We start from the raw sequence: 22,186 nt of genomic DNA on the forward strand, positions 1-22,186 counted from the left end.
CAACGTGCTCGCAGCCGCGGCGAGGCTGGCTGTGTGCTCCAGTGGGCACACACCAGGGCCTGAAATTCAGCCCAGGCAACAGCCCCACTGAGGGTACAGCGACCTGCCTCACAGTCAAGCACTCGTGGCACAACTTGGACTCAGCAGTCACCCTGCCATGCCAGAGAATCACAGAATCATGGAATGGTTTGTGTTGGAAGAGACCTTAAAGCTTATCTCATTCCAACCACTACCACAAGCAGGGACACCTTCCACTAGGCCAGGTAGAAATATGGGCACAAGCCCATACCCAACCTTTGGGATGCACCATGATGTCAACAGTCCTGGTGCCATCCTCTCCACCAAGACTGGAAACCCAAGCTACTGAACCAGGAAAGCAGCTGGAGCTCCATTTATTTTTTTAAGTGTTATTATCCAGCCTGGATGCTGGTAGAGAGCAGCTCTCCATTCAAGAGGCAGCTTCAGTCCCTCAGCTGAAGGCTGGGAAAACACCTCCATCTTGCCCAGCCTTGCAAGCATGAACAGCAAGAAGGGCTCTCCTCACCAAGAAACTAGGGTGTACCTTGGCAGAAGAACTCACTGCACACAGGGTATAGTCAGGGAAAAGCCTTCACAGTCAAAGGTTCCCAGCCCACATACCTCACCCCAGCGTGACAGGAATGGAGATTTTGCCCTTTGTAGGTGGCTCTCTTGGAAAGTCACCTCCAGCTTCAGAGCCACACAGAGGATCCACAGCAGCTGCGAGGAGCACATCCATGAGACAGCTCATTAGTGTGGTGAACAGGAGCAGAAGAGCTTAATTACAGGGCAGGGATCATTCCCCCTGGATTTGGATGCCAGCAGCAGCCTCAGCAGGGCTGTGCTGTCCCACAGGACAGGCGTTCCTCACAAGCACGTGCAGCCAATGTCACCTCTGCCCAAGGTGAGCGGGATGCCAGCTGGGGCTGCAAATGGTCTGCAGAGCCTCAGGCTCCAAATGTGAGAAAACAAAATGAGGAGGAATTCAGGTGTTGCTTGCAGAAAAAACTTCTCTACCAGCAGCAGCCTGCACAGGTCTGGAGATGCTAGTGCAGCTCACCTATAAGCACTGGTCCCCTTATTTTGGTGCTGTGTGTGAGCACCCCAGTCTCCAAAGCAGCTTTTGAGGCTCAAATCAAGCAGTTCACCAGGACAGACACAGCAGTAGCTGCTGGTGGGGTACACCCCAGAGGCTGCCAAAACCTGGCAGGGTTTTTCAGATGACTAGGAGATGCTTTAGTGTACTATCTCTCCTCAGACCAACACAGCCTTCCCTGGAACTCCAGCCCTCTGGGGCAACCTAAGGGTGCCAGCCAAACTGGTCACAGACCCTCCATGTTTGGGACTGAATGCTGGACATCATTCACAGAGGTTTCCATTTCTAGTCTTTGCCCCTATCACCTCCCTGCATCTCTTCGGGATGTGCCTTCAGGATGGAGTTGACACGTCGATGCCTCCTCACCCAAGGATGCAGAACAACTGCTCCCAGAGCTAATAAGGATGCCTTGCTCTGACCCTGAGCAGTTTTCAGCACACCCAGAATCAGCAGTCCTCTCTATGTTCACCTCCTGGGAAAATCCGAAGAGCTCCCATCTCGACAGCCTGGGAAAGAACACAGATGGTCACGGAGATTAAAGCATACAGAGAATTAACTACCCTATGCAAATGAGCTTCTTCATCCAGCCCAGCACTGCCAGGTGGTTCGAGGTCCAGCGCTTGGATGTGATCATCATGGCTTGCTGAGCTCGGATAACAACCCTGCATTGACTAGGACAGGGGTCAGGAAGCTGAGCAGGATGAAGACAGTTTGTAGCGAAGGAAGGATGCAAACTGCCAGAGCCAGGCAGCTGCCGAAATCACATTCACCTCATGTTACAGCAGAAGAAAAAGCAGCGCCAGAAACAATCCTGGTCAGCAGCACAGATCAATTCTGCACTTGTATATCTTGTGTGTTCCCACTCAAAGGCAGCTCAGATGGACCAAGCAGTGCTGCAACCACAACGTGAGCCATCTGCAACTCTGGACACTGCTCGCACAGCACCAGGTGCCCACAGGATGGCAGAAGAAAACCCATACTGGCTCCTGCTGCCTTTCCTAGAAGGCTGAAGTCTTGGCACCCAGCTGAGGCATGGGATCTGTCAGCACACTGGGATCGGGCCACATAACTTTCCCAAGAAAGGCAGGGTTTCTCCAGGCTACCTCTCAGGGAGGAGTGCACCTCAAACCCACCAGCAACAGGTTTAGGTCTTATTTCATTTTTACTCAAAACCATTTTACTTTACTTTAACACTTAAAAAAAAATTCCAACGGGCAGTAACATCTTGCTCAACCAGTGCCCAGCTGCCAGTGGATCCTTAGGGCCAAGTTTCGGGCCATGTCATGATGAAGATGACTGTGTTTGCTATTAAAAGCTTCCACTCTGCACCCAAGGAAATTCTCAAGCAGTGCTGACCCCGTCTGCCAGCCTGTGAGCCTCTGAGCAGCCACGGATTGGCTGAGGCCAATCCCGGCCATATGGGAGCAGTTCACCTCCACGTCAGACACGGCACCTCCAGCACAACATCAACACAGACACACAAAGTCACGTTATAGCTCAACGTGGCTCTGTGCTGGGATAACATCTGCCCTCCCTCGTTCCCACACTCAACATTTGAGTTCACCCGGGGGCAGGGAGGCAACTCGTGCTGTCCTGTCCAATACATACCCTCAGCACAGACAAAGACCTCCCCTCAAGGTCTGAAGTGCCTACAAGCAGCTTATCCATCTCCAAGGGGTTTTGGAGAGTGGATACAGATATACAAGCCCTGGTATGGCTGGTACTATCCAGTGGGGACCTAAACCACTACAGCAATCAGAGGGATCGGGTCATGGAGCTCACATGCAGCATGATACACAGCTGTCTTAACACCCTGGTGATGCTTTGAGGCATCAGTCCACCCCACTCCCCCCCACAAAGCTGAGGTCAGTGCCAACACCAAGTTTTCCAGGCCCTAAGGCTCAGAGCTCCCCCATAGCTACCCTGCACTGCCTTGTTAGCAACACCTACCAGATTGCTGTAATGCCACTGCAGTCAACTCCAAAGGCTCCCAGAACATGCCAAGTCTTATGTCCCCTCCTTAAATACAGCTCTGATCAACTGTGGCCAGATGTAATTATCTACATAAAAGGCACTCAAAGCCACGTCTAATGAGAGGATGTATTCATGCCATTAGGCTGAGGTTCCTCCTCCTCTGCTGCTTTCCAGGGCTCAAAAACTTGCCTCACAGTAAGTGGACCAGCAAGAACTTCACCCCATTCCTTGTTACAAAACTTGCCTTTCCCAGGAATGGAAGGAAAAGTCGGGTTTCTCAGTCATTTATCCACAAATGAGTAGAAAACATTTTAACAGGATTTCTTCATTTAATTGAACAGCACATGGCGGCTTTATTTGTCTTGGCAAAGGGCTTTGGGGTGAGCAAATGGACAAGCAAGGGCAGGCCCCATGCCCCAAAATACTTCTCAGAGGCCAGGAAACATATCCAGGTCAAGCCCGCAGCCTTACACAGGCCAGGATGGGCCTGGGGTGGCTCACACAGCCTCAGCATCCTCCCAGAGGGGTTCCCAGCTGCCCCAAATCACCACAAAGTCACCACCATGGTTGACACAGCACAACAAGACACCCCAAGTTCCCATCATGCCTCTTCGCCTAAAATCTGCCAATGAGCTGCAGTTTTGGAGCCTCAGAGTCTGACCTAAGGGGGTTGAGACAGCAAAAAGCTGTTCTGACACGACATTTGTGTCCCGACACAGGCTGCTCCGAGCCAGGAGCCCAGATGGTGGTTGTGTGAGCCCTGCCCACGGCACCCCATCCTCATCTGGTAGTCCAGGCTTTTCTCAGGGGGGAGTCAGGAGGGCACTAGACACAAACCATACTAATTGGATAGACAGAGAGTCCTGCAGCCCTACAAAGCTGCAAGCAGCTGCTCGGAACCTCTTGTGAACCACAAAAATAGTTTCATCTACAGAGAACGGATTAAACACCACAAACACCCTTTTCTTCCCTCCGTGCAAAGAGCATTTTCCCCCACTGCGGTCCAAAAACAAAATCCAGCCCTGCAGATCAAACCAGGAAATTTAGCAAACTTTGAGCATGAACAATAGCAGGAGGATTTTCCAGACCTTCAAGCTTGTTTGGCAAGCCCCAGATTATGTAAAGCGCTGCTCTGCCATTGTCAGGGATGCCGTGCCCTGTGCCAGAGCCAGCTGGCACCACACTGCCCAGCCAGCACTGCCTGCACCAACAAGGGCAGCAGGGCTTGTGCAACTCCACAGACTCCTTCCAGGCACTTCCACTGCAGCAGCCACTGCCTTTCATTTTACACCTCATTGTTTTGTGATTAGCCATCTTCCCATGGTTTTCCAACCCATCCTGCCCAGGTGTTTGGTGGCCTGGACTAAGAGTCTCCTTTGTGTCTACAGGGCGGTTTTACCATGCCCGTGCCCAGAGGTGAAGGATCCTTTCCATGGCTTAACTAATCCTTGGCTTTTCTGCCAACTGATTCATGCCAGAGGGCTGAAGCTCTTATCGCTGTGCACGCATCCTCTGGGAAAACAATACAAGAGCCTGAACTCATTCCACATTCAGCACCCAGCTGGAAAAACCCCTGAGGCAGGCAGGATGGGTACCCAACTCCACGAATGACCCATGTCCCCTGGAAATGGCCCCACACATGGTCCCAGTGCATTTACCTAATTAAGACTTGATGAAGTAGGGAGATCTATTGTGAGCCTGGCAGGGGAGCAGATGTGCCCCCTGAACCCGGCCATTGCCAGCGAAAGCATAATGCTGTCTCCAGGGTGAATCAGCAGGAAAAGCTCAGGCCGGGATGCTCAGCCCTGCAAATTCCAGACCCCAGTGCTTTCTCAGAGCAGGGATGGAAAATGCTCTGGTCATCAGCAGCCTCTAGTGGGGAGAGATGGGCAGCCGTGGTGGCTGCTTTGGCCAGACCCCAGACACCCAGCCAGCCCACCCTGGCTGTTCCCACCAGTTCAGAAGGGGATGGCATGACAAAGTCCCAATATCATGGTATGAGGGACCCAAACCATCGTGGCCTCATTGGGATAACCGCTGTGTGAGACTGCTCATCCCCTGGGTGCTGGTCCCAGGCTAAATAGGGACAAGCAACTGCAGCCCCTCCTGGGAAATCCCAGCTCAGAGCTCACACAAATCACTGCATGAAGCAAAACTCATAAAAAGGACAACCAAGATATCCCCCTCCTTCCGGGGCAGCTCAGTGAGACACCTCTGGGCTAATGATGGGCAAGTCCGCCCCCTTCCCAAATCACACCTTCAACCACAGCATCCAGCACGGCCAAGAGCCAATTATGACCCTAAACTTCCAGCCACCACAGCCTCAAGCGTCTTCCTGCAGCTGTGAACACAAAGGTGAAACACTGCTTAGCAGAGACAGGACAATTCCTGCCCTCTGGGACAGGGACCACCTGCAGCTTGCCTTCTGCTTTCCCCTCTGGGGAACAGCTGGGGAGGCAGCTCAGAAAAACCTTGCTATATATTAAATCAGTGGCATAACTCCAAAGTGCCCTCCTCGAAAAACAGCTGATGTTTTGCCTTTTCTCTGAGAAATCCTTTCCCCACTATTGGCTCTGAAAGGACCATGCCAGCCTGAGGGACCTGCGGTGTGGAGCAATGCGGCTGCAGGCAATTCCAGCAGCTGCCAGGCTGCGCATCAGGAAGAGGGAGCCTCATCCCAGCAGCATCGCTGCAGATGAGAAGGCACTTTCTCTTCTCAGCAGGCTTCAAGCCCTCTCGGAAAGGCCTGAAGTTGCTCCTAAGTGTGAGGAAAAGCGAAATGAAGGGACAGGAGAGGCCCACATCCACAGAACATGTTGAGCACAACCACGGGAAGCAGTTTGATGCACAGATCAACTTTTTGCTTCTGCTGATTTGCCATTATCATCACCACAGGCAGAAGCAGCATGTGCCCCACTTTGTCAGAGAAACTGAGGGGCTGCCAGCACCATGAGCTGGAGGAGACCCACATCTACACAGGCCCCAGAACTGGGAGAGGAACTGTAGTCGTGGGGGGATGCAAATTGTTCTGCAAGTTTCAGCTGCCTCCTCTCAGAGGCAGGCATGGTGCAGCTGCACCACCACGGGCACAGCGGCCATGAACAGGGCAATGGCTCAGAGGCAAGAGAGCCTCAGTTTTATGTCACCCCAGCTCTGGGGCAAGTTACTCCCACGGACTAACCAGGTTACTCTGGCAGAAACAGGACTCAAAAGAGACCTGACTCTGGCTCTCTCCTACAGCTGCATCTGTGCTTCCACTAAACCTCAGGAAGGGAGCACAGGGATAGGAACGTTCTGGGATGCACCTTGCAAGAACCCAACTTGCTCCCAAGCACCGGGGCAACTTCTCTCCTAGCAGGCAGCAGAGATTCCCTGCACCATCAACCTTTCCCATGCTGGCCGTTTGCTCCGCTCAGCTGTTCCCACTGCCAGGCAGCGGCAGAGCATGTGTGACAGGTGACGGTGCCGGGGCCGCTGGTGCACCCCAAACCTCGGCCCTGCACAGCTCGCACAGCCTGACCTCATGCAGGGCATGTGTGGCTGACACCAGCCCCCATGCTGCCCGACCCGTGGCTCAGCCTCACGGCCCCACCGCAGCCCCTCCTGCGCACACAAACCGCAGAGCAAATGTTGGTTTTCCCCATGCGGGAGCCTCGGCGTAAGTCAATCCTCGGGCGAGGAGGCGGCTGCCGGCAGCGCCGAGCCAAGGCACACCCCTCCATTGCAACACAGCCCTAAAGATAGTCACTGTCCCCCGCTGTCCCCTGCCATCCCACCAGCCGCTCGGACCCGCCACCGGCACAGCCAATGGCACGGACTAACGAGCAGATTCACCAGAGCAGGTTCACCAGCCTCTCGTCCCACCACGACTGCAGGAGGGCTAAATTCGGGAGAGGAAGAGACTGCAGGAACCGCCGGGCACGTCGCACTCGCCTGTGGTTGCAACATCAGCGCAAAAAGTGTCCCCGTCGACGAGGGGACGTGAAGACATCGACCCCCCAGGGGCGTGGGGAAGTCGATGGGAGGTTTCAGCGCGGCCCCGGCCGGGCCGGGCCAGGGACGGACGGCAGGAGCAGCCCCCGCTGCCCCGCAGCGCGGCCACCGCCGCCTGCTCTGGGAACCGGCCCGGCGGGCCACACCGTGTCTCGGGAAGAGATCGCGGCCGCCCCGAAGCCACAGGCTGAGCTGCTGCATCTCTGGCACAGCCCCAGCAACACCGAATGCTCCAAGAACCAGAGCGGGACCCAAATGCCAAAGCGGGAGCTGCCACCTCCCACGAAGGGACACCAGTGCTGCTGCCGTGACTGTGGGGTGCAGGGGGCACCCTACTCCCCGAGGCTGCACCCGCCTTTTCCCCTCCACTGCACCAGAGGAAACAACAGTGTGGGGGGAAACATCCCAGGGCTGGCCACTCCCCGTGAGGCAGGGCCCCATCCACCTCCTGAGCATGAAGCCGCTGTGGGTGGCCCTCCACCCCACATCCTCCCCTGCAGCCCCAACTCAGTCTCTAGGACAGCCCTAGTGCACCCCATTTCCCCCCCACACAGCCTGACCCTACTGGAGATCTCCCCACTCCAGAGCACTCACTTCCCTTCTGCCCCACGGGCTTCCTGACAGCGCTGCAGGTACTTCCCTAGTCTCCCCCATTACTCCATAACCCCCTGCTTCACACCTCAGTCACTGTGGGTCCCCCCACACCTAGACTGACGTTCCCAGCCCCCCTAAACCCTTGAGCACCCTAAACCACCTCACATCCAGCTTGACCTCTACGGGTGCCCCTGGTTCCCACAGCCCCAGATGACCCCACATCCAGCCTGACCCCACCGGAGACCCCCTGCTTCACAGTACCCCATGTCCGCTGGCAACCCCATCACTCCATAAACAGCCTGAGCTCCCATGCGCTCCCACAGCACCGTAACTCTTCCTACAACCCCGCAAGCCCATGACCAGCCTGACCCACCATGGGTCTCTCTAGGGAGCCCCAAATCCTCCATAACCTGTCTGACCCCTATACCCCCCAAAGTACCCCAGGAGCCTCACAGCACCCCCGCACCCCATAACCTGCCTGACCCCTACAGCCGCCTCCCTCTCCTCAAAGCCGCTCTCGCCCCATAACAGGCCTGACACCCGAGGAAGTTCACCTGCCCCCGCTCACCGGGGCCGCCACTCCGCTCCGCGCTGCCTCCACCTGCACCACCGGCCCCGCCCCCGCCCCTTGACGTCACACACCAGCCCCGCCCCCATTGGCCGCGCCCACTGGCTGCCGCCCCCGCCCGTCAGAGCGCGGAGGGGGCGGGGCCAACGCGCGCCGCTGCAGTGGGCGGGACCCACAGGTGACGAGAGGGGTGGGGCCAGGAGATCCCGCCCATTGCTCCCGTGACGTCATAGGCCCAAATTAGGAGACGGTGCCCCCACGGGTTTCCCCCCGCGCCACGGCAGAGCCCCAAAGCCCCCCAAAACGGCAGAATCAGGACTTTTGTAGATATTTTTCCTTATTTTCATATTTTCAAGTTTTCTTAGGGAAAACCCCGTTCTTTCTGGGGGCTGGAGGAGCCGGGGGCGTCCCCATCCTCAGCCCACCGCAGGAGGCTGCGGCGTGGCCGGAGCCGGTAAGGGCGTCAGGGTCACTGAAGTGTCCCCACACCCGACCCCGTCCCTGCGGCCACGCCCGGGTTATCGGTGCCGCGCAGGCGGCGGCTGCGGAGATAAGGCGGAACAGGGCCCCGCGAGCGCGGGGACGGAGGTGGCGGAGCGCGGAGCTCGGCCCCGGCACCGAGGACCGCGCTGCCGCCTCCGCTGGCTTGGCGGTGGCGGCCTTGCGGTGGCCCCGGGTGCCGGGACGGGGCTGGAGTGCCCAGCGGGCACTGCTGGCGGGTGCTGCCCGGGGTCACGCTCCGCAGCCCCGCACGCCCCTGGACCCTGCCTGGGGACGGGGTGTCCCCATGGGGAGCTCCTCGTGCCATCCAATGGTCACCGCCCTGGGGACACCGGCGAGGACCGCCACTGTGTGTCCCCCGCTGCCTCTCCCAGGGCCTTTGCAGCCCCCGGAGGTGCACGGGCCGGATCCTGCCCCGAGCTCAGAACCTCTAGACCACGCAACCCTCTACACCAAGCACGACGGGTTTGTTCCCCCTCGTGCGCCCCTTCCTGGGAGCCCTAAGCCTTCCCCGGTGAGGCTGAAGGTTTGGGAGCAGGGAGAACCTCGAGGCCCTGGAGTGGGAGAGGGGGGAGTCCCTGCTAATGTGATGAGAGGGGGATGAATCCATAAGCTGTTAAGCCACTGCAAAGCCCCTCGCGTTCTGGCCCTGTTATCACCGACTTCTGTTCACATCTGCTCCCGGGGTTATTTTTAATCTGGTATTAAGGATTTGTAGGTCCTTCAGCAGGCAGAGGGGGGCTCTGCTTGTCCCCCCTCCAAGCCGTGGAGGGAGGAGCTGTGTTTTGAGGGCTGCAGAGGTGTCTGTGAAACACGAACATCAATCCTGCTGCTATTTGGGAACAGGAAAAGAACGCCCTGTCACCCCCTCCCCTCCAGCACCCAGCCATCAACTCTCCAGAAGGTCCCAGCACTGGGGAAAGGTCAGCAGAGGAACCAGGCAGGAGCCTCACACAAAGGGATGAGTTCAGAGATATAAAAAATAGCGATATTTATTAGCATTGAGTATAGTGCAACCTCAGGATGGTTTGAGACTCAGCAACTGTATGAATGACAGGAGAGACGCTCAGAGAGGGGTAACAGCCTGAGCAGGGCTGTACCAATAGGATCCTGGGACTGTACAAAGGCCTTATAAACAACATCAGATAAATTATTTACAGTTCAAATTGATTACAGTAGGGTGAAGACTCATGAGCTGCTGCAGGCTGAGAGAAAGAACAGAGGCTGGAATGAAACTGGTGTGTCAGCAGTCTGCAAATTCAGGGCAGCGGTGGGGACAGCTGGGAATGTCCCTTGGCATGAGGCTCTAATTTGGGGTAGGAAGATATGGTGAGGTGGAGCCTTAGGGCTACTGCTCCTGCCTGGCTGGAACAGAAATTCTTCATGACTTCCAATGGTGATAGCCAAGGATGACTTAAGAACCAGCATCAGGTCCTGTACCTGGATGTTTCTGCTAAAAATCAGAAGATTTTTCTACACCTGACAAGACCTTAGCAGTCCCACAAAGCTGCCAATGTGCTGCTGGACATACCACTGGCACTGGCTGCTGGTGGCCTTTCCTGGAGCTATGGGCTGGCAATGGGGTCCTCTCCTGGCAGAGAGACTCTCCCAGGTCTGTGGCCAGGAGGAAATCCCACTGCTGGAGACACCTGTGCCAACAGCTCCCCATGGCATTGCTCCAGTAACTCCAGATGGGATCTGCTCCATTTACAAATAGGAGAATTTCTCTTGCCAGTACCTTAAAATCTCCAGGGAGACTGGAGCTGAACAGTGTTCCTCCTACTTACAAACATCCAGAGCTGAAACAATTGCAGGCTCACTGTGCGTGTTTGAGCTTGTGGGGTTCAGTCGCTCTCTCACCCCAGAGCCATTTCTGACAAGATTAGGAAGAAATTCCTTCCTGTGAGGCTGGTGAAGCCCTGGCACATTGCCAAGAGAAGCTGTGGCTGCCCCATCCCTGAAGTGTCCAAGGCCAGATTGTACAGGGCTTGGGGCAGCCTGGGTTAGTGGAAGGTGTCCCTGTCCATGGCAGGGGGTTGAAAAGAGGTGAGCTTTAAAGTGCTTTTCAACCCAAACCACTCTATGGTTCTATGAAATGTTCATCAAGGCACTAAAAGCTGCCCAGGGCAGCACCTTCAGGGGACACAGGTCTGGCAGCCTGGTCCACCCCCAGTTAATGCTGGAAGAATTCTCAGAATCTGAATCAGGAATTGTGCTCTGGGCTGGAGACAGGCGGCAGCCACATGACTTTGATCCACTCTCCCTTCTGGCCAGTGGGAATACGGATCAAGTTTGCAGCTCAAGCCTGTTCCTGGTTCCTTTGCACCACTGTGGGTGGGGGTCAGGGGGCTGGGGCAGCTGGGGCTCCTCCCTCAGCTCGCTGGGAAAACCACAGGGACCACTGGTGTGAACGGTGCTGCTGTGGAAGGCACAGAAAGGGAAGAGGCTGCACTGGCCAGGACACAGCCACAAAAGCACTGCAGAGTCCTCCTGCACACCTCAGATCTGGCAATACAAGGCTATTGCTGCTCAATCTTGACGTGGTCTCCGATCATCCAACGGTGATACGTGGCCAGGAAGATGTCATTGTCTCGGGAGCAGTCGTGGTGGCAGGAGCACATCTTGATGAACATCATCTTCCTCTGGAAGAAGTCCCCCTCGGGGCAGCGGAACTCCACGTCCACGGTGCTGCTCAGGAACGGGGTGCAGCAGCGCCCGTCCCAGCAGCTGCCACAGAACCGGGGCCGGTAGGAGCGAGTGCTGGTGCATCCCGAAAACTCAAAGTGGAGGCTCTGGCGCTGCTTTGGGGTCTGCACACACTTCTTCCCCTTCTAGGGAGAGAGCAGATGAATTACCATGGACATGACAGGAAAGATGCACTGAGGCCTGTGCTCTGACCCCATCACTGGGCAATGGGACACAGAGGAAACTGAAGCACAGAGCAGACCCTGTGAGCCAGGATCATTCCCAAGGTTGTCCCCAGCATTTGGGGTGCTGTGTCCCCTCTCTTCCTGCACCATACCTCACTGTACCTTGGTTTTTTCCATGGAGAAGTTGCAGGGCCGGACCATGCAGAGCCGGGTCTCCTTCTCCAGGCGGCACTGGGGGTTGTTGTTGGTCACACGGGTGGAGATGCCCATTCCACAGCTCCGGGAGCACGTGCTCCACTCTGTGGTCTGCACCAGGCAGTTCTCCTGCAGGTTGTTCAGCTCCGGCTCGTGAGCTGGGTCCTCCCTGAAAACTGAGCCATGAAGAAGAGACACAAGGCAAGGCTCAGGGCTTTAGATGAAGAGTAGCAGCTCTGTGGTTTAACACTTCAGGATCATCAGCAAAGATCTGGCCCATCCCATGAGATGCTTGGCCTCTCAGCAGGAAGGGGATGCAGGTGGGCAGGGGCCATTTCCTACACAGCCCAGCTTCAGACAGGTCTGCTGTGACACTTCAGGACACAGGAGCTTTCCCGTAGCACCACTGAGGTTTCACTTTGTATTGGATCTGGCTGAGCTGGAGTTGATGTTCCCAGAGCAGCCACTCCAGCACTGTGCTCTGCAGTGGAAGCTGGAAAGGTGTTGGTAAGACACCAGTGTTTTTGGCTACCACTGGGCAGGGTTGGTACACGGCTGGTACAGTTGGTACCGTGATATTTCTCCAAAACTCCCCCCCCAATCAAGGGGCTGGGAGTGGGCAAGTTCCTGGGAGTGGACACAGCCAAGACACCTGACCCAAATTCACCACAGGGATATTCCAGACTGTATGATGATGTCAGCTCAGATATAAAAGCTAAGAAAAGGAAGAGGGGGAGGGCGAATTTGCTATTCACAATGTTTGCCTTCTGGTGCAACTGCTCCATGTGCTGAAGCCCTGCTTCCCAGCAAGTGACTGGACACCACCTGATGATGGGAAGTAGAGAATAAATCTATTTTTTTTTTCTCTTTGCTTGTGCACATGCAAACTTTCACTTTTGCTTTGGTAAACTGCCTTATCTCAACCTACAAGTCACTTTCCATTTATTTTCTCCCCCTTGTCCAGCTGGGAAGGGAGTGATAGAGCAGCTGAGCGGGTTAGACCTAGTGTTTAGCTCTGCAACCCAACACTTGGTATTCACCCCCATCATGATGACACATAAAGCCACCACCAGCCCCAAACCAGTCAGTGCTCCAAATCCACCCCTCTTCCCCAGCAAACAGCTCCTGGCCCCATCCCATGTGCCCCGCTGACCTGCCATGGCTGTTCCAAAGCGGTTATCGTCGCTGCCCTCCTCACACACCCACTCCTCACAGCACTTGTTGTGGAACTTCACCCTCCGGGGGTTGGGGCACTCTGGGGACGGCAGGCGAAGGTCATCGGAGCAGAGTGGGATGCAGCCGATGGCCCCGTCCATGCAGATGCACTGCAGCTTGCACACGGGCTGGAAGCTCTCCCCGTTGAGGTAGATCTTGCCCAGCAGGTCACATGTCGCACCCTCATGAGCTGGGGGAGGAAGAGGAGGAGAAGGAAGAGTAAGCAGAAGGATGAAACCCTGCCTTGGGGACACAGAGCTCCTGAAGAGGGACAGAGCCCATCCCCTGCTCTGCCATCCCACTGCTGGATATATCATAATTGCCTCCCTGGACCCAAGGCTATTCCTGACATTGATTTTTCAGAAGTGCTGGTCCTCCCCAAACTCTCTAGAAAAATATTGTTTCTACTTGGATGAGCAACTAAGTGTGATTTTGTCTTTGGTGCCTGTAAAAAGCCTGTTTCTCTGTCAGAGTTCTTCCCAAACAGCTTGGAGTAACCGGTCAGTGGTGCTGTGCAAGACACTTTCCTAACATGGCATGTGAGCATGGCTTTGCTCCTCAATACTCCTGGGATACCAATAGGCAACGCTCTTCTAAGAATGGCTGGTTCCCCCATGCAAATGGTACATACAAATGAAAATGACACTTTGGGCTGATGACCTTTTTAGCCCCTCTGTGGTGCACAAATCTCTTCCTCCTTCCAGCCCCAATTTTTTCCAGTTCCCTCCTTTCTGATCTCTGGATCTCTCATCTCCAGACCTCCTACCAGTCTCTGCCTCCTTCCCAATAAAACTAAAATGGGCGAAAAAAAGGAAACTCAACAATATCTGACACAGAGCAGCAACCTTTACTCTGCAGGCGCAACAATGCTCCCAAGTTCTTATGACTGCATTAGCCAGAACTTTCCCAGTGGAAGCTTTCCTGCAGAAATCTCTTACCTGATTAAGATAAGAATGTTTTCAAGAAGAACCAACTGAACCATTTGATATAAAAGATTTCCTTTATGCTCAACCAAAATACTTGTGGGATAGTATCCATAGAGGGAAGCATTTTGCTCTGGTAATTATTTTGATATTATAAAGATCAAGATGAAATATTTTGATAGAATGGAAAGGGAAAGTTTTGACACAGCCAAATAAGTATTCTAAATAAGTAATGGAAAGTTTTGAGGTCTAAAAAAATATTTATATATATATATATATTTTATATATAATTTAATATTTTTTTCTCTTAGCCTGAAATTAAATGTTAAAATCTCAGAGTTTTCAGAGGACAGAGACCTTGATTTTGGATAGTTTTCAGCAGCTGCTGTTTTCTACAATCCTGAACCTTAAAAAAAAAAATTTAAAATCCATGCAAACCTCTATGGGGAAGTTACCAAAAGGAAGGATTTTTGACTCCTTGTGGAGGCTTCCCAGGAAACCTTATCTGTTTTCCCATAAGTCCTGCTCACCCTGGAGACACTGTTTTAGCAAAGTGTTTGAATCAAACATGGAGTAAGAATCTCTTTCCATCCCATCCCTATCCCTTGAGGGGACACAAATCCTTCTGGACTGTTCCTATCAAGACCTGCATCTCATCTTGCAACTCTTTACAATGTCATTGGGACAAAAATATTCTTGTGCTCCAACTCTGACATTTCAAAATCCTCACTTTTTCCATCAAAGTGGAAGCCATCCATCCACCCTCCCTCTATACAACCATTCATACTTATTTTTAAACACTCTCTTCCATCCTGGTGAGCGGATCATGCTGTTCCCTCTCCTCACTCCCCTCCCAAAGAACAGCAGCCCGCTCCAGGGGTTGATTGTGTTTTCCAAACTCATTTGCTCTGTTGTGCCCTTCATTACCCTCCATGACCTCCCTTTCCCACTGACCTGCTCCCATTAAGGCTCCAAAAAGACAGCACCCATTAAGTGATCCAACTCTTTGTTCCCTGGCTCTGCCTGGCACCACCCACGCCCAAACACCAAATCCAGCCATGGAGACTTTTGCCCTTTTCCTCAGGGGATATGGCACTGCTGAAAGAGCTGCTCTATAAAGCTCTACCAGCTCCCTGCACCCCCTATCACCTGTAGGACCCCTACTTTAGATTTACTACAGGATCCTCTTTACCTTTCTGATACTCCAAGGTCTCTGCAGGAAGGAAAGGATTCCTCTGAAATATGTGGAATGTGATAATATTACACAGACATAAAATAAGTTTCCCTCTGATGGTTCCCTTCCCATCTCTCCCAATACAGCCTACAGACTGGTCTCAACTGAGACACTTTTCCCATGACACCTCAGCTCCTTTCTCCTTCCAGCACATCTGCTTATTTGGATAAACTTAAGCCAAAACATGGATCCTTCCTCTCCTCTGACTCACTCCTCCAGCTTCCTTCACTGCCTCCAAAATCCCCCATCTTCCAACAGATCCATGTGGACATCATAAAAACATCGCCCAAGGATATTATGGCCCAAATCCTCAGCCCATTTTAAAAATAAATCCTGGCCTGTGTTCACTGCAGTTTTTGCTGTGAAAAGCTTAATTTCTTATTTAAAATCAGGAAGGACAGTTGTGTCTGCAAGTCTGATTTCCTCCACAGCAGGATCTGGGACTCCCTCTCCAAAATGTTTGGATCAAACCTGGATGTCTGGTGAATACAAAGCACCTTTATTAGAAGGATTTCAAGGCTTCATGGAGAGATTTTTGAAGTGGTGTCTCCCACACTCCTGAGGAAATTGTTCCTGTGATTTTGCTACCTTTCCTCCACAAACAGACACCTCAATTCCATTTGGAATGAGGCAGCATGGAGCTCACACCTGCTGGATGTCATCACACCTGCATTTGCCTTATTAAGCTTCAATCCTCAGCTCTCAGGTGTTTCAATAACTGCAGAAAGTACCAGGAGCTCACATGGCTTCAAAAAATCCCCAAAACTGGGGAATGAAAATGAAGCAACTTGTAAAAACCTCCTGAAGGAACAAACACCAAGTTACACTCATTTAGACAAGGGCTAGGGATAAACGGTATATTGAGAAGAAATTCTTCCCTGTGAGGCTGTTGAGGCCCTGGCACAGGGTGCCCAGAGAAGCTGTGTCTGCCCCATTCCTGGAAGTGTCCAAGGCCAGGCTGGGCGAGGCTTGGAGCAAACTGGGATAGTGGAAGGTGTCCCCACCCATGGCAGGGCGTGGCTCAAGAAGAGCTTTAAGATCCTTTCCAAGCTAAACCATTCCATGATACTAAGATTCGGCCTCTGGTTGGTACTGGATCATTTCCAGAGACATCCAGTGTTGTGGCCAAACATTTTCCCAAGTACTCACAATAAACTGCCAACTCTTAGGTCTTCCTGACTATTCTGAAAAACTCAAATTTGAGAAAAAAAAGTCAGCTCCTGTCAGAGATGGGGCAGAGGAGTCTTATTTTTAAACAAAGACCAGGAGGTTGTGGAAATACTTTATTTTCCTCTAGACCAAAACAATTTCTGCTTGCTTCAGAAGGAGCTACTAAAAAAAATTTCTTTTTTTATCTGAAAAGAGGTGTCACAACAGAAAGCAGTTTCTGCATTTGCATTACCTGGCTCTGGAATTCTCATGTTCCACACAGACACAATATGGTGAAGGAGCTGTTCAGCTCTTCCCACCCATGTGCTATGACCAGAAATATACTTTGCCTCTTGTTTAGGAGCAGCCAAGTGCAGAACACCCATCCCTGGCACAAGGCAGAGGGATTTGGGGTATGATATTCCAAGGAATAGTACTTTCAGTGAGAGCTCAGACTGCTGATATTTGCCCAAAAGGTAGAGGATGTCCCCTGATGATGTCGTAGAACAGAGGAGAGTCCCACAGCTCCATTCATGCCTCACTGGAGCTGTGAGAAGCCAGCTGTGTGTGTGCCAGGGGATCTGCTCTTCCCAGGGCTAGCACTGATCACCCAACATGACACTGGATGAAGAACCAAGGAAATTCTGATGGGTGTTCTGGGGAGGCACCACGGAAAAAACACACAGGGACAGAACCTGCAGCTCTCACCTAAGCAGATCCCACTGCCTCTGTTGATTTTTGAGAAGTCACAGTAGAGTCCCTTGTGGTGGTCACAGGGCCTGTGCAAGGAGCAGAGCTCGCCCAGCTGCTGGGCACACACCTTGCAGCAGCCACAGGCATCCCACACGTGGCTGGTACCCGCAGGGCACTGCAGAGGCTGGGAGGGACACTGGCATGGCAACGTGCAGGCCTGTGATTCTACCTGGAAGGCAAAAAGCCATGGAGAGAATGAGTCCATTGCAGGGCAGCCAGACAGGGAGAGGAGAAACATGGCTCTGCTGAAAGCACAGCTATCCCAGAAGAGAGAGGGAACAGCCCTGCTGCAGAGGGGCATATGCAGTTCCCAAGGACTCACAGGACTCAGGTTTTCCTCATTCCTGTTTCATCTGGAGCTTAAGGGGAAAAAAGAAAAAAGATGCCTCTTGGAAGCAGATCCAAAACAAACAGGACAAGCAGTAGCTCAGAGTCCCCTGCACTGCTCACCCTCCCTGGAAGCAATAAAGTAGTAATCATTAACAGCAAGGAATTCCAGCTTTTACACAGGACAACCACCAAAGCCTCTGCACCAGCGTCAGACCCAGTGGAAGCTGAAAAAGCAATGTGCACAGCCACAGACTTGCCCAAAGCCAGGCAGTGGGACTGTGGGGATGCTGAAAACCAACCCAGAAGCTCACAATTTTAATTTTGTCCCCTGCATCTCATGTTTTCTTCCTTATTACATGTGCCCTCTCCTTTCCATTTTCCAAGGAACACAGCATAACCAACCTTCCTTGGGACCTTGTGAGTGCACAGATGCCCCCCTTTGGCAGCACTTCACTGGACAGCCCTTGAAAGCAACCCTTGGCTTCATGGCACTTCAGACACCAAACAGAGACCAGGCTACAGCTGAAGCAGGATTACCTGCTCTGGAAATCCCAGATGGGTCTAGCATCCCAGTCAATGAGTGTGTGCCATCCCTGTCCTGCATCAGCTCAGAACAAGAGCACCAGCTCAGCTCTGGCTGTGCCCAGATTTGGGCAAGATGTGACACCCTGACTGTAAACAGTGCAGAACGTGTGGTCTCTAGAGATCCTCTGAAACCTCCTCAGAAACATCACTGCCAGCTCCAGCCTGGTTTACTGTTCAGATCCCACCCATCCAAACTCCCCCTTGCCCCATTCCACGCACCACTTCACTACTCTGGACACAGCTCAGCTCCCACCCAGGGCTGACACAACCTTGGCACGTGGATGATGCCACCAAAACACTCTGGGATCCTGCAATAGGAGCAGGGTGGAGAGTGAAGCATACAATGAGACAGACCCCTCACAGCTCTGCTGTCACCCCAGGAGAGCAGCAGCTGAGCTGATAATAGCCTTGAGGGCAGCAGGGAGGGAGGGACACACCTTGAACAGGTAAAAAAATGTATCTCATTATGGTGCTGTTTGCACTTGTCAGATCCCATCCAGCCCTCACCTGTGAAATGGCTTCCTTGGATATTGTGTCTGTCACCAATCAGAGTAGGAAAACTTTTCCAGCTGTTTTGACTGTTGCTCTTACTTTAGTTCATGTGGAGTGAGAATGTGCCAACTTCTTTGTACAGCTGTGTCACCAATACAGCACTGTGGGACTGGGATTGTGCTAAATATTCCCTCAAAGTCATGGAATATCTCAAGTCAGGAGGGACCCACAAGGATCATGGAGTACCATCCCTGTCCCTGCACAGGCACCCCAACAATCCCACCCTGGGCCTGAGAGTTGTCCAAACACTCCCAGAGCTCTGGCAGCCTCGGGCTGTGCCCCATTCCCTGGGGAGCTTGCCAAGCACCCTCCGGGGGAAAAACCTTCTCCTAATATCCATCTAAACTACTCCTGAAATAGCTCCAGCCATTCCCTCTGGTGCTCCCAAGGGGTGAGTCTTTCCAGAGTCTCCCTGCTCAGCAGGAATCAGCATAATTCTCCTGGATAACTCCTAGCACTAAGAATTTTGGAAACAAGCCTCTCCAGCCTGCAGCCCTGCTGTTCCCAGCCAACTGTCCTGGAGCCACTCACCAGAACCTCGCATGTCCCAGGAATCAATTGCCAGCTGCTGAAGTGCATTAAAAGAACTAAAAATACAGAAATCTTCCCTACTTTTTTCTAGTTCCAGCTGCTGGAGCTGCCAAGGAACATGTTATTCAGTCCCAGATGAGCTGGAGTGGGTGCGTGAGATCACTCAAGAGACAAAGCATTCCTAACATGGGATCTATATTAAGATTTAATCCATGCACTTAAGAAAAAATAATGGTAACAAGCATTTTCCAATGCAGTGTCAGCCACAGACCATAGAAAGAAACACTCCCAAAATAGCTCTCCTGCTGAAATGCAAACCAAACCAAGCTCTTTGAGGATAAGAGAATGCAACAGCTTTAAAACCAGCTGAGTTGTCTCACCTCTAGAAATGTCCAAGACGAGGTTGGACAGGGCTTGGAGCAACCTGGTCTAGTGGAAGGTGTCCCTGCCCATGACAGGTGGATAGAACTGAATGATCTTCAAGATCCCTTCCAACCCAAACCATTCCATGATTCTACAATTCTGTGTTTTTTTCTTTCCCACCCTCATTAACCACTGTTTGCTCTCCCTGCTCCTGGCTTTTCTTGCCAGGAGCAGGGAGATGTGTGATGACAGCTCTTGCATCCATACAAACACTGTGTGAAGCTTTGGGACCTCCAGAACCCCTGAGTAATGGCCATGCCATACCAAAAGTGCCAACACTCAGACCAGAGGATTCCCCTGCTCTGCTCCACTCCATTGTGTTCTCCATCTCTGACTCCCCAGAGCTGCCTGCTCAGCTGACAAGCCAGAACAAGCTCCCTCCCAACTGCCAGAACCAAACCCAGCTACCTGCAGGTAAGAAAAACCAAGAATGTTCTTCCTGCTTCATATTTACATAAAACCTCTTCCCCCGCACCCTTTGGAGGGCATGAGTGCTGCAACATGAGCTCACATCATTGCACCAGGTCTGTGGCACTGTCTGGATTTCTCATTCCTGACCAATGTCCACAGGAGCCCAGGGAACCAGCTAAGGGAGCCAAACCAAAGAGGATGTTTTAAAATGTGTTTGGGCTCATGACTGCACTCAGAGGGCAGGAAAAGGTGAATTTTCAGCTGAGCTGGGTGTTTGCAAAGAGCTTTGGGAGCCAGGGGTTAATGCTGCATGGTAGAGGTGATATAATAAACACTCAGCTGGTTCTTTAAGTGCTGCAAGACTAAGCAGCCAAAACACAGCTATTCATCCTTCAAACTCCAAATGACTGTGGATAACCCCTGCCCTCTCTCCATCTCAGCCTCTAAAGACACCTTCCTACAGCTGCTGCAGCAGCTCCTTTGGAGAGACAAGAACCTTTCCAAAGGAGAGACAAGAACCAGGGACCCCCTTCACAGACAGAGCATGGGGATACAGACACCTGCCCAGGATGAGCCTAAACACAACTCAGTAATCCTGGAGCTACTCCCACCCCTGAACAACACAGGAGAGAGATTCAGGAGTAACAGCTCTCATTTTCTGCCTTAATCCACAAAGCATCACAGAATCATTAAGGTTGAAAAAGACATCAAAGGTCATTGAATCCAACCTAGTGCTCAAAGAAAGTCAAAAGTCACATTTCTGAGCATTTGGCATTGAGGTTTATGGAAAATCACCCATCTTAGAGTGGTGACCAAGAGTCACAGTGGTGGGATTGCTTGTTATTGTTTATATGAGCTACATGGCGCAGCCACAGCTGAGCCAGAGTAAGAATCAAGACGCCCACCCTAAATGGCAGCTATTTCCCTTAGATTGCAGCCCAGTTCATGTTCTTGGCAGGAAAGGGACTGGCACACATTTAAGTACCACTAGTACAGACCTCACCAACCAGGAGCTGATTGCCTCTCTCACCACAAGCCCTGCAAGGGGTTCTGTGAACCCAGTTTCACTGAGCCACAAAGCACTTACAGCAATTTAATGATGACAGTGACATTCCTGATGCTGCTGACATGAGAACAGCACTCAAATGTCCTAAGAGGAATCAGCTGCTCTCTCAAGAACTTGTATTAACAGGAAAACAGGCACAAATCCTGCTCTGGAGCTGATGCAGTCTAATTTTCCCCTCGGGATCACTGCTTTTGGGAGCGCATGGGTGGATTCAGTGACAGCTGGGGAAGGATGGTGATGGCAAGGAACTGGGATATGAGACTGTTACTCTTTGCAATGACAAACTCACTGATTTCCCCTTTCTCTGCTCTCTTCTCCCACTTCTAGACCAGAGCTGATTTCTGGCTTCCAGGAGTAGGAGGAAACAAAACCCATTCCCAAGTGCCAGGAGCTCTGAGACGCATGGATGACACACGTTACACGGGGCAGCCCCCAGTGTGGTCTAGTTACCCAGGACGTTTGCATCACTCTGTTCCCAGCCCAGCTTCCCTCAGAAACTCGGGAGCAGGTGGCAGCCAGGAAGAGTCTCTCAACCCAAAGCCCTCCCATGCATCGAAGCAAGAAGCTGCAGTGCCGAGGCAGAGCTGCTGCAGGGCCGTACGTACCCAGCCAGGGGCAAAGAGGAGTAGGAACAGGGTCCGGGTCACTGTCTCCAGGTTACCAGGCATCCTGAGTACTGCAAGGGCAGGGATCCAGGCTGCTGGCCATCCCCTCCCACTCCTTCTGAGTTTCCCGTCTCTCTGGAGCAAGTTGTACATCAGCTTCTCTTTAAATATCCTCTGGAAGGGGCGGGCCCCACGCTGAGTGACAGGCTGGAACTGAGCCCAAAGGGGTGCAACAAAAAATGCCCAAATTCCAGGGAACACGGGCGGATTCCTGCAGCTCCGGCAGTTATGGGGCTGCCACCACTGCCTGCAGCTTGGTTACTTTCCAGGTGGGTAAATCAAACCCTAGTAACAGCAGGATTATTATTTTAAAATTTTTCCTCTTTCTACCTCCGATTATGAAGCTTGGCACAGATTTCCTGACACAGATCCCCTTTCTCTACCTACAGGCACTCCTTTTCGGCTGCAAGAGCTGAGGAGTGATCAGACAGAGATTTGTGGTGTTCAGAGTCTGAGCAGGAGGGAGGGATGGGTAGTTCGGTGCTGCCAGGTACAGGTCCGGCTGAGCATCGCCTGTCAGCTCCGGGGAATGAAAGTTTC

General features: G+C 52.7%; 1 protein-coding gene across 1 annotated transcript; it reads right to left on the bottom strand.

Moving 5' to 3' along the window:
• Window positions 1–639: 639 nt before the first annotated feature.
• Window positions 640–21,739, bottom strand: LOC120511657 (CCN family member 2-like). Its single transcript, XM_039729035.1, has 6 exons — window positions 21,587–21,739; window positions 17,039–17,252; window positions 12,963–13,214; window positions 11,777–11,985; window positions 8,244–11,575; window positions 640–1,620 (listed from the first exon to the last, which is right to left on the bottom strand). Exons 1-5 carry the CDS (start codon window positions 21,737–21,739, stop codon window positions 11,264–11,266), a joined length of 1,140 nt encoding a protein of 379 aa, XP_039584969.1. The 3' UTR covers window positions 640–1,620; window positions 8,244–11,263.
• Window positions 21,740–22,186: the final 447 nt, after the last annotated feature.

This window comes from Passer montanus, unplaced genomic scaffold, assembly GCF_014805655.1.
Source record: "Passer montanus isolate IOZ18808 unplaced genomic scaffold, ASM1480565v1 scaffold68, whole genome shotgun sequence".
In the NCBI taxonomy this organism is placed as follows: domain Eukaryota; kingdom Metazoa; phylum Chordata; class Aves; order Passeriformes; family Passeridae; genus Passer; species Passer montanus.

Bases quoted from the DNA above. Each gene is read 5' to 3' on its own strand.
- LOC120511657 (XM_039729035.1), bottom strand. From the start codon at position 21,739: ATGTACAACTTGCTCCAGAGAGACGGGAAACTCAGAAGGAGTGGGAGG. The intron at 17,253-21,586 runs GTACGTACGGCC...TTTGCCTTCCAG, and splicing joins TCCTCTTTGCCCCTGGCTGG to GTAGAATCACAGGCCTGCAC. The intron at 13,215-17,038 runs GTGAGAGCTGCA...TTCCTCCCCCAG, and splicing joins AGGCAGTGGGATCTGCTTAG to CTCATGAGGGTGCGACATGT.